General features: G+C 37.8%; 2 protein-coding genes across 2 annotated transcripts in view; both read right to left on the bottom strand.

Annotated features, from left to right (window-relative positions):
• LOC103481177 (probable polypeptide N-acetylgalactosaminyltransferase 8) overlaps positions 1-5,504 on the bottom strand; it is a 16,666-nt gene extending 11,162 nt beyond the window's left edge. The window contains exons 1-3 of the mRNA XM_008436483.2: positions 5,185-5,504; positions 1,510-1,849; positions 124-290 (exon numbers count right to left, since the gene is read on the bottom strand). Of these exons, the coding sequence (XP_008434705.1) occupies positions 124-290; positions 1,510-1,849; positions 5,185-5,386 (709 nt within the window). The 5' untranslated portion in view covers positions 5,387-5,504. The remainder of the gene's footprint in view (positions 1-123; positions 291-1,509; positions 1,850-5,184) is intronic.
• A 2,508-nt stretch (positions 5,505-8,012) lies between these two features.
• The window catches only part of LOC103481321 (probable polypeptide N-acetylgalactosaminyltransferase 8), a 14,569-nt gene continuing 9,667 nt past the window's right edge, over positions 8,013-12,914 (bottom strand). Inside the window, exons 6-9 of the mRNA XM_008436720.2 lie at positions 11,453-11,627; positions 10,561-10,656; positions 10,314-10,481; positions 8,013-8,809 (exon numbers count right to left, since the gene is read on the bottom strand). Of these exons, the coding sequence (XP_008434942.1) occupies positions 8,675-8,809; positions 10,314-10,481; positions 10,561-10,656; positions 11,453-11,627 (574 nt within the window). The 3' untranslated portion in view covers positions 8,013-8,674. The remainder of the gene's footprint in view (positions 8,810-10,313; positions 10,482-10,560; positions 10,657-11,452; positions 11,628-12,914) is intronic.

The raw sequence follows: 12,914 nt of genomic DNA, 5'->3' as shown, positions 1-12,914 counted from the left end.
AGCCTGGAACCAACCCCAGCCTGGAACCAACCCCAGCCTGGAACCAAACCCAGCCTGGAACCAAACCCTACCTGGAACCAAACCCACCTGGAACCAAACCCACCTGGAACCAAACCAACCCACCGTTGGAGCTGTTGTCGTCCACCATGATGATCTCCTTCAGCAGGTGTTTGGGCGTGCGGTCGATGATGCTGCGTAGCGCCCTCTTCAGGATGGACAAGGCCTCGTTCAGGTAGATCAGCACCACTCCCACCGTCGGCAGGTCCTTCTCATACGTCCTCTTCAAACACCTGTTCAGGTGGAGAATCGTGTTCAACAATCTGGGTGAAGGGTTAAAGGTCAAATAATGGCTTTAACCATGATAAGGTGGAAAGAACAGAGTATTAGGGCTAGAGAAGAAAGTTATGATACTTTCCCACAAAAGATGCAAAATTACCAGAAGAAAGTCGTAAAATTGAAGGAAAAAATTTAAATTTTCAAAAACGATTTGAAAACTATAAAGATATGATGTCTTTCTTGGAAAATCATTTCCAAATCCAACTGCCGATGTTTATGTGTAAAAAAAAAAAAATAAATAAAAAATCAATTATTTCCGTTTTTTCAAAAACGACACCAAAGTCAAACTTGACATTCCTTATGTTATTTATTAAAAATGAAATTTTTATGAAACTCTCTCTTGTTTTTAGCAAAGTTTCATAAAAACCTCTTGGCGCGTTCATTTAATTAGCTTAAATAATTGAGTCAGATTTGTCATTTGTATCGTTACTGCGTTTGTACATTTTGTGTTATGAATACATATCTCTGATAAATGGAAACATCATAAAATTACTACTTCATTCTCCTATTATTACAATTTTGTTCTCATTATTTTTACTTTATTTTTGTATTGTTTTCAGAAAATGACTATTTTCGTATTTAACTATTGTGGTACAGCTTTATTCTCACAATATTATGACTATTCTCATTATTTTCACTGTATTTTTATATTTTCACTGTATTCTTATATCATTTTCACTGTATTCTCGTATTATTTTCACTGTATTCTCGTATTATTTTCACTGTATTTTTATATTATTTTCACTGTATTTTTATATTTTCACTGTATTCTCATTATTTTCACTGTATTCTCGTATTATTGTCACTGTATTTTTATATTTTCACTGTATTATATTATTTTCACTGTATTCTCATTTTCACTGTATTCTCATTTTCACTGTATTCTCATTATTTTCACTGTATTCTCATTATTTTCACTGTATTCTCATTATTTTCACTGTATTTTTATATTTTCACTGTATTTTTATATTTTCACTGTATTTTTATATTTTCACTGTATTCTCGTATTATTTTCACTGTATTCTCGTATTATTTTCACTGTATTCTCGTATTATTTTCACTGTATTCTCGTATTATTTTCACTGTATTCTCATTATTTTCACTGTATTCTCATATTATTCTGATTTTACTCTCAAAATGAAAGAAAATATCAGGACTAGTTGTCAGTTTTACCCTTTTTCTCTGGTATCGGGCAGCGGTCTGTCCAGAGGGAGGCGATCGCTCAGGAAAACGTTGTATCCATACTTCTCAAAAAGTGCCTGGGCTTCTTTTTGCTCGTCCTCGGACAGATTCTCCCCCCAGTCCTTGAAGAGGGGCGAGTTGGGGAACAGTTTGTTGGACTTTTTCTGCGGGGCGGCAGCGTCTTGGTGCTGCTCCTTCGGCTCCTTCTGGCCCGCCCCGATCTGCAGGGCCTGCTGCAGGACGTCTGCAACCTTCCTCTGAGAGTTTCGATCCTCCTCCAGGATCTTCTGCATCACATCCTGTCTGCGCTCAAATCCTCTCAGGATCTTGGCTGGAAAAAGAGTAGAAATCCACGAGGTAGAAACGCACATCTTTCAACATGTACCTCAGCTCATCTGTTTAATTTAAAGTTATAAAGAAATAAGACGGAACAAAATTCAATTTCAAATTCTTCCTCTGTTTTATGTAAAATATACTCATTTAAATGTATAAAAAGAAATGAGGCCAAGCAGGAAATGATTTCCAGCCTTCCAGAACAATATATTCATTTAAAATGGCACAAAAACTCATTTTATATCGAGATAAAAATTTAACAGTGGCGTTTTTATTCTTCCTCAAAGTTTCATTGACAGAAACTCATAGTAATTCTATAAAATTTTACATGTAAAGCACTTTACAACAGTCCTGAAGCAAAGTGCTTTCCATTATTGCAGTTTTAAAAACTAGACTAGAATAAAAAAGACTTTCATTAAGAGCTGCTCTAAAAAAAAGCATTTTTAGCTTTTTGAGACAAAAATTAACCATTAACGTGTTAATAGTCTGCAGATCAAAAGGTGATGAATTCCAGTTTGGGGACGTCCAGACTGGGCTTAAAAGTTTAAAATCTACGTTTAAACGTACTGGGAACCAGTGAAGTGAATAAAATACAGGAGTGGTGAGAATCCAGGCTTACAGCAACATAAAGGTAATTATAATATTCCTTATGATGGAAGGACGGAGAGACTGACTTCACTTGAAGTTCAGCCAAAAACTGGAGCTGGAAAAAGTCGGCTCCTACAGCAACAAACCTTTCTCCCAAATCCATCACCACAAACTGCCAAAGTAACAAAAGTAGGGAATATTTTATCCCCAAACAAAATACTTTGTTTTAATTCACTCAGGTGGAACAAATATTGTGAAAGCCTGATGTAGGTACGGAGTTCAATGTGTATTATGGATACAAGTTACTGATTAATGAGTTAAAGCTGATTGTTTGATCTTATCGAAGTACTACTGATTAATTGATGAGCACAATTTTCTTTCGTTTCAAGTAGGTCAACTGTTTTTCAATAACAGGTATTTTTCATGTGCTGAATTTTAAAAAATTAATAAAAAGACGACCGTATAAATTTTTGAAATCGTCGGCTGTAGCTAATACTGACCGAATGAACATAAAATTGTAGTTTCTCATTTTATTAAACTTGGAGAAATTTATAAAATATAGCAAAAAGGAAACCTCGTAGGTTTGGGTTAGCACCGAACACCGGAGATAGGGATGCGCACTCCGCCATCTTTGTTTTTCCTACAACTGGCTCCACTTCAGGATGATCAGTGGCGCCTCCTGCTGGATGGCGGGCAAACTACAACGCTGATAAACCGTCTATAAAACGGACCTTTTCAGTTAATGATTGGGGCTCATTTTAATCCAACAGACCATTAAATGACAATTAATTGTAAGTCGATTAACAATGGACAATTAAACCTGTAGGTCATTTACATAGAAATTAAACGGTAGGTTGAGTTTGGTTATGGCTGAACTCAGTGGAGTGTGTTTAAATTACAACAGATAATATCTGAATATACAGATTATGTATCCAACTATGCTGTTGTTTTTTCTTTAAATATATAGCTTTTTTCTACCAGTTAAAAAAAATATATAAATGAAGTCAGTAACTCACTTCCTGAGGTTTGTGATTTCCTTAAGTAGATTTTTACATTTTATTTGTGTCATATTTATCAATTATCAGAAAAGGGCTATAAATTTTATCACTGAGGACAAAGTCAGCTGAGGTTGTAAAAGAAGGACAAGATAACACTAGGCGGAGTGAGGAGGCGGAAAGTTGTCATCTCGTCTTTCTTTAAGAAAGACGAGAAAACAGATCAATTCACTTTATTATGCAATTGATCGTTTTTGTATATAAATATTGTTTTCGGTTCCACAATATTTGATTGATTTTTCCAAGCTGCTTAATTACCAGAGAGAAAAGTGTGTATGTATGTGCACGTGAATTTTACCAATAATAATAATAGTAGTATGTATTTGTAATGAGACTTTTAATCGACGTTTAGAACCACCTAGTGGTGTGATGAGAAACTGCATGCAGCGGGTCCTTCCGGCGCTCCCACGGCTTCCCCACCAGAATCCTGAGAAACGCTGGTGGCTCGATGTGGGGCCACTTGCATGCAGTCAGACGTCACATTGCGAAGAGCGATTTATTCTGTCTTATAGTGAGAAGGTGACAAACAACCAAGCGACGACGGATATGCGGGTGACGTGACGAGCGAGGAAGGTCACACTTATTTAGTAAACTTTTGTTGACAGATTTTTCCCCCATTAAATAGAAAGTCGTTTTTATTGTAGAAGATTTTTTTTTCCTGTAAATTTTGATTCCACTTTTGACCAAAGTCCCGGGTTGAATTTCAACGCCAGTCCGGAGGTAAAATAATATATTTTTTGACTTTTATAAGAGCAGACTCATGGGGTGAAGTATAAAATCAATCTAAAACAAGGCCGTTTTCTAAAAACCATTTTAACGTAGTAAAACCAACATTTTCTAACATTTCACACACAAAAAGAAAATAGTCAGATAAAACAAAAAACCAGGAAGGTTTGCTACCTTAATGCTTCCTCGGACTAAATAGGAACATTTTAAAATTAATAAAAGGTTGTTGTTTTTTAAATAAAAGCTGAGTGCTCTCTTACTTTTATGACTTCTGTGTATTCAATCTTATACGTGTAGAGCAGAGGAAATACCAAACAAATGTTTATTAAAACATTTTTATTTTTCCGACTTCACTTTACAAGATCAAGGTTCACAAAGTATTACTTTGTGGGAAATAAGCAAAACAATATACCAAAGCACAAATCTATTAATGATTTGAGTCTTTGACTTTTCTTTGCTATATATTTCACTAAGTTGTTCTTAAAATAAAGTTTGTAAAACTTCAGTACAAGGCCTCATGTTTAGCATAAAATATTTATACTGCACAACACAAAACATTTAATTTGACCATTTTTTGTTTAGTTTCTAGTTCAAATATTACTTGAAATAAAATAAAACTACAAAGCAGGATAGAAGCTCATTTAAGTAAATGATTTGTATTAAGGTGGCATAATTCTCTGGATACTTCTGATTTATTTATCTTTTTATTTAAGGTTTAGAAAAAGTTGTGTTTGCTCTATAGGCCACGGGCCTGTTTTACATCGATTTCAGTCCAGTTTTAGAAATTAGACAAAAAACATCCAAGTTGTGCTTTTAAGTAATTTTTGCTAAAAGACGGGACGTTTATAAAAAACTGGAAATCCTCTTTAAGCACCTTAGCAGGTAAAACGTCCAGTCATCAGCTGGGCCTGAATGTTGTGCGCAGCCTCAGTGAGGAGAAACCCGCGGATGGAGAGAAACTCACTGAGGTTGTTGAGGCTTCGCTCCAGGTCGGAGAAGCTCCTGACGGCCCGGTTCGGGTTCGGGTCCGGGTCCGGGTCCGGGTCCAGCTGCCTGCCGGTCCTCTCCCTGGCTTCATGCCCGGTCCGCAGGAACATCCCCAGGTAAAGCAGGAGCCCCACGCACCCCGCGATCAGCACCGGCCGCTTGAAGGACACCGCTCTCATGATGGAGCCGAACCGAACCGAGACTGGAAGCAGCCAGCCTGCAGCACCGATTAAAATCTACGAGCTTCCTGCACCAACAGGTTCTGCAGGTACCCGCTGCTGCTTTGGACTGGGAGTGATGCGCTGCGGAGCGCAGGTGTGTCTAATCAAGTGACGTCAGCTCAAATGGGGCGTGGCCTAGACTTTATAATTAAACGTCTCGGCCGCCGTCAGGAGCCTGTTGGTCAACTTCACAGAAACACAACACAGAACCTTCTCCAGTTCTGACAATCAGGATGACGCAGAAAGCGACAGGGTGAGACGGGTTCGTCCCACAAGAATTCATACCCTGAACATTCAGGCAGGTCACTCAGGTTTATGTTTTTTAACTCGTAAAAATCTAAAAATGATGACATATCCCTTTACACTCAAAAAACCACTTGTTCAATTTACTTAGTACAGTTAGTAAGTGTCAACTGTTGCACACTTCATAATTAATCAGTATGGTTTTTCTTTTATTTTGATGAACACTGTTGAGGCCTGAGAGCGACAGTATGGAGTTAGATTTGTTTCACAATTATTCAATAAAAAAATATTAAACAAAAAAAGTAGTATTCAATAAAATAAAAAAATCATGTCAAACAAAAAAAGTAGTATTCAATAAAATAAAATAAAAATAATGTCAAACAAAAAAAAGTAGTATTCAATCAAAAAAAAATTTAAAACAAAAAATTTTTAAAAACTTTTTAATCATAAAATTATTTTTTTATGAAACAAAAATTTTTTTAGAGTTTTTTTTTTTTTTTTTTTTTAACTGAAGTCACAAATTTTTGTTTGAAACTTTTATTTTTTTTGGTTGTATCAAATTTGTTTTTTGTTTTTTTGATTGTCCGGTTTTTTGGTTGAACTTTATTTGCTTGCGAATCTCACATGAACATCCGGGGCGGGGCTTAAGGACGAGCAATGTAAGACGTGTTCCGATTGGTTAGCGCTAACTGAAGCGATGACTCCCTGAGATCTCAGAACTCTGTCCCGAACTGCTGGGTTCCGGTGACGGGACACAGAATGTGAAGGTAAGTAATCTTCACAACATTACACCGTTTAGCAGCTACTAAAGTGTCCGCCCTGTTTCAAAGAATAAATCTTACACAACTTATGACGACAGTCACATATTTTGTCTGCCGCGGTAGCATATTGTGCTAGCTAATGTTAGCACTGGGTAAAGTTCATAAACTAGGTTTGTGTAATATTCGCCTGTCTTCATGTTGAATTTGTTAACCAGCGAACCGCAGCTGAGCGGCATTAAGCGTGGAAAATACCAAATATATCTGGAGGAAATATGTGTTAAATACTGTTGTGTAATCCTCTGTGTGTGTGTGTGTGTGTGTGTGTGTGTCTCTGTGTGTGTGTGTGTGTGTGTGTGTGTGTGTATTAACTAGCATTGAAGCTAAAATGAGAAAACAGCGGATCATTGCACCAATGTTATTAGGTCCAGTTAATCTGCACCACACGTGTGCAGATTTATTTACCAAGCACATAATCGGTGTTTTCGATGAGGGGAGCCAATGTAACTCTTAAATATATTTCTTCTTTCAGATGTAAAATGTAAAACTAAGCTGGTAGATCACAGGCCGAAGGAGAATATTCATATCATTTCTGTTTTTTATTATATGGTGTGCGTGTGTCTTGTACTTAGTTTTATCCCGAATTAGATGTAATATGCCTTTTGCTGTGTTATGATATTAAATTAAATTGGTGTTCTCCTGATTCCCCATTCTAGTCTGACCAGCAGAGGGCAGCTGAAGCAGGACAGGCTTGTAGGTCTGACTGATTCCTCCAGCTGATAGCCGATCAGAGCATGAGGATGGAGAGACCAGCAAGTGTTGAGTCAGAGAAGCGAAGGTAGGGAAGGAAGTGTTGCTTTTAGGGGCCAGGTGTGTTTGGCTAAATATATTTATACAAGTCAGTTTATTTATTGGTTTTAAAACTAATACCTCTTCTTCTATGTTACATTTTTTTATTTCAATTAAAAAAAAAATCTTTAAAATATCATAAAATTAATTTTATGATTATAAAATTTTTAAGATTTTTTCTGTTTGAATTTTTTTTTGATTGAATACTACTTTTTTTTGTTTGACATGATTTTTTTTATTGAATAATTGTGAAACAAATCTAACTCCATACGACAGTGAGCGCCTTGGCTGACCAGCCGTTACTGCGCTTATGTGCCCACTAGTGGCGAACCGTTGTAACTGCAGCACAGCGCATCTCAGCAAGAGAAGTGCAGCTTAAGAGCGCAGCCAGCGTAAGAAAAACAGAAGCAAATAAACAAAAAAAAAGAAAAGGGAGGAGGTGTGATTATTTCTGATGTCCATTCTGTCACACAGCAATTCCCACAAAAAGTAGATATGTTCAGTATAAATAAAAATAAAAGTATTTCATTATGCTGACCTTGATATTTTTTATAAATGAAGCTTAACTGTATTTAATAAAACCAATAAAGATTTTGCAGCTTCAACTTAACTGACTTAGAATGACAATCACTGAGTTTTGCTTTGCTTCACTCATTTTAATTAATTTAGCAGCAGTAGTTTTATTTGACTTGTTAAACAAAGATGTCCACACAGTGTAAATCAAATTACACCACTTTTAATTCATGGAACAAACATTTATTACCTTTTGATAACATTTCAAAAATAACAAATCAACTGCCAAAGTATTGCAGCGTAATTATATGTTACCCACAATCCATCACTGACGCCACATGACAAACGGCTAAATACAGCAAATCAACATTTTCCATCTTGTTCCTTCCACAAGAGAAAACAACAACAACAACAAATATTTGCAAGTAATTTTTTTTTGACATGTGAAGATTTGTTTTGCACCATTTGGGGAAAAACTGAGAGCGTGACTCAAAGAATACAATTTGTGTCTTTCACTGAAGAATTTGAAGAAGAAGAAGAAGAAGAAGAAGAAGAAGAAGTGGAACGGCTGTTTTGAATTTGGGAAAGACTGAAAAGTTTCAAAACTCCTCTGGGATTTTTCTCTACAACTTTAACTCCTCATTTACAAACCACAAATCTAAAACTATAGCACCAGAGACACCATCCATCCGCCCAGAGAGGACACACCGGGACATTCTGGTGTCCCCGGTAGACGTCCTGATCAGATGTCCAACTCGCCTCTTTATTCTGGTTCTGGCTACAGGTGAAGGTAGATGATGCAGTAAATCTGACGTCCTGAACCGTCTGCTGCTGCGTCACAAACGTTTTTTATGAAGTGAGCCCCAGCTGCGGCTGAGTGGCGCTAGGCGGCGGTGACCAGGTTCTGGATGGTCCAGCTCTGGCTGGTGCAGCGCTGGATGACCAGCTGGTAGTCCAGGTATTCTCCCGGAGCGACCTCCAGACATCGCTGCGTAGCTTTGTTCCTTATTTCTCGGCCCTGTGAAGGTTTGATCGAACAATAATCAATAAAGTTTATCAGTACAGCACGTTTCAGCAACAAGATGTCAACGATGGTGAAAACCAGACATACATTCTGTCATGTTTCAGGGTTTAGTCTGAGGAACTCAGCAGCTGCGTTTCCATTAACCAAAGAATTGAGCAAATTGAAATTACAAAAATAAATTTGCTTAATGGAAACACGGCAACTTTGAAGAATTTCATGATTTTTAATTAAAAGTTTGTGAGATGGGATAAAGTGTTTTTTCAAATAGATGTATTTTTCTAAACTGCAATGGAAGCATTGTGATCAACAGCCAGATGATACTACTGGCAGAAACGACAAAGACAACGACAGGAAGTGGAGGATGATGGTTTGTTTTTGTTTTTATCGGCTCCACCAGATCTCTCACTGCATCAGTTAATGAAACGTGAGTCTTTAGAACGTGCTGAATCCATCACTCTTCTGTAAAATGGCCGACTACAAGTTCCCCAAAACGCTGCATATGTAGCTGCTCCCAAGTGGGCGGGGCTTGTTGCTCCAGCGCCTGAACAAAACGCCAACGTCTCCTCTGATTGGCTGATAGACGGTGAGCGGTCAGCTGAATTATGAATATAGCTCATGTGTTTACATCCGTCGCTGCCTTTATTTTAAAATCTTATCATATGAACAAGCCGGATATTATTATTCAAATGTGATTTTAATTTCATGTCCTGTTTAATGGAAACATTGCAACTGAAAAATAACTTTTTTTTGACATTACTAAAATACTGAAACGGATTTGTGCACATTTGTAACGGAAACAGATACTGTTGCAGTAATCAAATCAACTGAAGACAAATGCATAGATGAGTTTCTCTAGATGTTGCTGGGGCATTCAGATGATAGAAGGCCGACTTTATAACTATGTGGCTCCGAAGGCTCAGGTCAGAAGTCATCCTGATCTCTAGTTTCTAGATGTAATAACTGAAGCGGTGTGTTGACTCTAGATCTAGATTCCTCTTTAGGTCCAAAGATAAAAACTTTAGTTTTCATTCGTGAGATGATTTCAGATCACAGACAGAGAGTTCCCATCATTCCCATTGCTCCCATGGTTCCCATAGTTACCATGGTTCCCATCGTTCCCATGGTTCCCATTGCTCCCATGGTTCCCATTGTTCCCATCGCTCCCATGTTATACATGGGATAGGAACATCGTTCCCATTGCTCCCATGGTTCCCATTGCTCCCATGGTTCCCATCGTTCCCAGTGCTCCCATGGTTCCCATCGTTCCCAGTGCTCCCATGGTTCCCATCGTTCCCAGTGCTCCCATTGTTCCCATCGTTCCCATGGTTCCCATTGTTCCCATGGCTCCCATTGCTCCCATGGTTTCCATAGTTCCCATCGCTCCCATGTTATACATGGGATGGGAACATCGTTCCCATTGCTCCCATGGTTCCCATTGCTCCCGTGGTTCCCATTGCTCCTGTGGTTCCCATGGTCATTCCCATTGCTCCCAGCTCACCTGCCTGAAGTCCCAGTTAATGTGTAACTGTTTCAGCCTTGCTGTGTTGCACTCATGCAGAGTGGGAATGCTTCCGGAGCCCGGATCCACCAGGCAGCGGTTCCGGCTGTACTTATGGGATCTCAGGCCGCCAATGATGATTTCCCCCTCCGTGTTGTAGAAACATTTCTGCAGGACGGAAACACGCTCCCGTTTTGGACTCTGTATTAATTCAGTGTGAGCTGGCGTTAATGATTCTGTGTGATACCTGCGGTTCCTGGGAGTGGCACTCGTATAAGACCGGGATGCTTCCAGGAACGTCTCCCTGATCCACACACTGCTGCTTTACCAGGCTGTTCTGCAGCTGAGCAGAGATCCGGGTCACCAAACCATCCGAACATCCTGAGCTCATTCATCTAAAACTCAGGCCTTAAAATGTCTTAAAATCATTCAAATAAAAGCTTAAGTGGACTTAAAAGCAATAATTGAATTCCTATTTTTAATGTTTACGTCTTTAGCCGAGGTAGAACTAGCTAATCTTATATTTTGCTTTTTTGTGTTGGGGATTTTTTTGTAAGGCAAAAGTTGAAGCCGGATGCTGATGTGGCTTGAAACGGTGGAGACTGTTTGAGGCTAATGCTCCCAGGCTAGCTAGCAGGGCTATGTTAGCAGTATTATCAATACATGGTATTTAATCTATAATGGGTAAATATTCATTTATTGTCAGCTGACGAGACGTTTGTTGTTGCAAGTTTTGCATTTTATTTTTTCATTTTCACAAAAAGTTCTAGTTTTATATTTTAGACAAAATATAAAACTTGTTCAAATGGGAAAGTTTCTCCTCGACTTGTTAAAAAGGCATGAAGGTTTTCTCTCTCACTTCTCATCGTTTCTAAGAGGTGTTGCTGTTTTACTGTTACGGCTTCTCTTAGTTAAAACAGAAGATATTGTGGTTTTAATAAGATTTAATAATGAGATTCATAAATTAATGGCATTTAAATCTCACTACAATGAGAATATTTTCTCCGTTTCTCATTTTTTTATATAAAAAAGGTCTTAAAAAGTCTTAAATTGGACTTGCGTACAACTGCAGACACCTGTTCATGTATTTTTAAAAGCATGTTAATGTGAAGTAGCTGAACTCCTGAAACGGTTCTCACCACACCGTAGCCCAGGACGTCGTCCCATCGCTCCAGACTCGGGTAAACGTTCTCCAGGTACCAACTGAAAGGTTTACATTTCAGCTGCTCTCTCAGTTTTTTCCTCTCGGAAACGTCGCCGATGTCGATACCGTGGTCCTGTTCACAATAAACACCCAACAGCTGCACATTAAAGTTTTACACTTGGCAAGATTAAACTAAATCAGGGGAATTATTATTTTAATCATTACAGTGAAGCTAATGTTTTTCCACAAATTAAAGATTAGAGTTAAAATTCAATGTTTAGTCCAGATTATAAAAGGTTAAACTCTGAACACATTTATTTACATCCTTGTTAAAAAATGAGTCTCTCTGTGTGATGGTGACCTAAAGAAACATTTAGCATTTCAGTTCAATTCAAAAACACTTTGATTGAAACAAATCAATTCATTTTAATTAACTAAATAAAATGAATTAATAATTCCACGTGTGGAGCTACGTTTGGTATGTTACCTAAAAAATAAGAAATTAATATTTATTGTAGTTACTATTATATTATCACATTAGTACCACTGAATATCTTGATAAAATTGCCAGTGTAAATTTCAACTGGAGTTTTTTTATACAACAATTTTAACTAAAAACCACCTGATCCTGACGCTAAAACCTTTTATCAAAAAACTTGAGTTTCTTCTAAATTTATTGGTTTTAATTCCAATTTGCAAAACTTTATGGTCAGAGCAAAATGACCATTAAGTCAATTTGCAATTTCTGAATTTGAAAAAAGTTGAAAAAAAAATAAAAAAATCACAAAACAATGTCTCGTTACATTTTCTGACATTTAGCAGAGAAACAATTTCAGTGATTCTGACTGAAAACGAGACGTTTGGTCTGATTAACTTCAGACACAGACAAAACGTGTTCATGTGCCTTTTTATTTCTGTTAGGTAAATTGTAAACTTCTCAGCAGAGAGGTCAAAGGTCACATGTGGGGTACCCCAAGGTTCAATTCTAGGACCCCTTCTTTTCAGTAGTTATATGCTCCCACTGGCTCAGGTTATAACAGGACATAGGATTAGCTATCATAACTATGCGGATGATACACAGCTCTACATCACGATGTCACCAAGTGACCTTTGACCCCATCGAATCACTGAATAGATGCTTAGAACATATCAATGTGTGGATGTGCCAAAACTTTCTCCAGCTGAACAGAAACAAAACTGAAGTTATTATCTTTGGACCTAAAGAGGAGCGAACTAGAATCAATGCACAGCTTCAGTTATTACAACTAAAAACCAGCGATCAGCCCGAAACCTGGGAGTAGTGATGACCTCTGACCTCTGACCTGAACCTTCAGAGCCACATTAAGACAGTCACAAAGTCGGTCTTCTATCACCTGAAGAACATCTCTAGGATTAGAGGACTGATGTCTCAGATCTAGAGAAACTCATCCATGCGTTTATCTTTAGCCGCATTGATT

The sequence above is a fragment of the Poecilia reticulata genome, linkage group LG19, assembly GCF_000633615.1.
Source record: "Poecilia reticulata strain Guanapo linkage group LG19, Guppy_female_1.0+MT, whole genome shotgun sequence".
Lineage (NCBI taxonomy): Eukaryota > Metazoa > Chordata > Actinopteri > Cyprinodontiformes > Poeciliidae > Poecilia > Poecilia reticulata.
The sequence above is the reverse complement of the archived record's forward strand: the minus strand, read 5'-3'. Positions and strand labels throughout refer to the sequence as shown.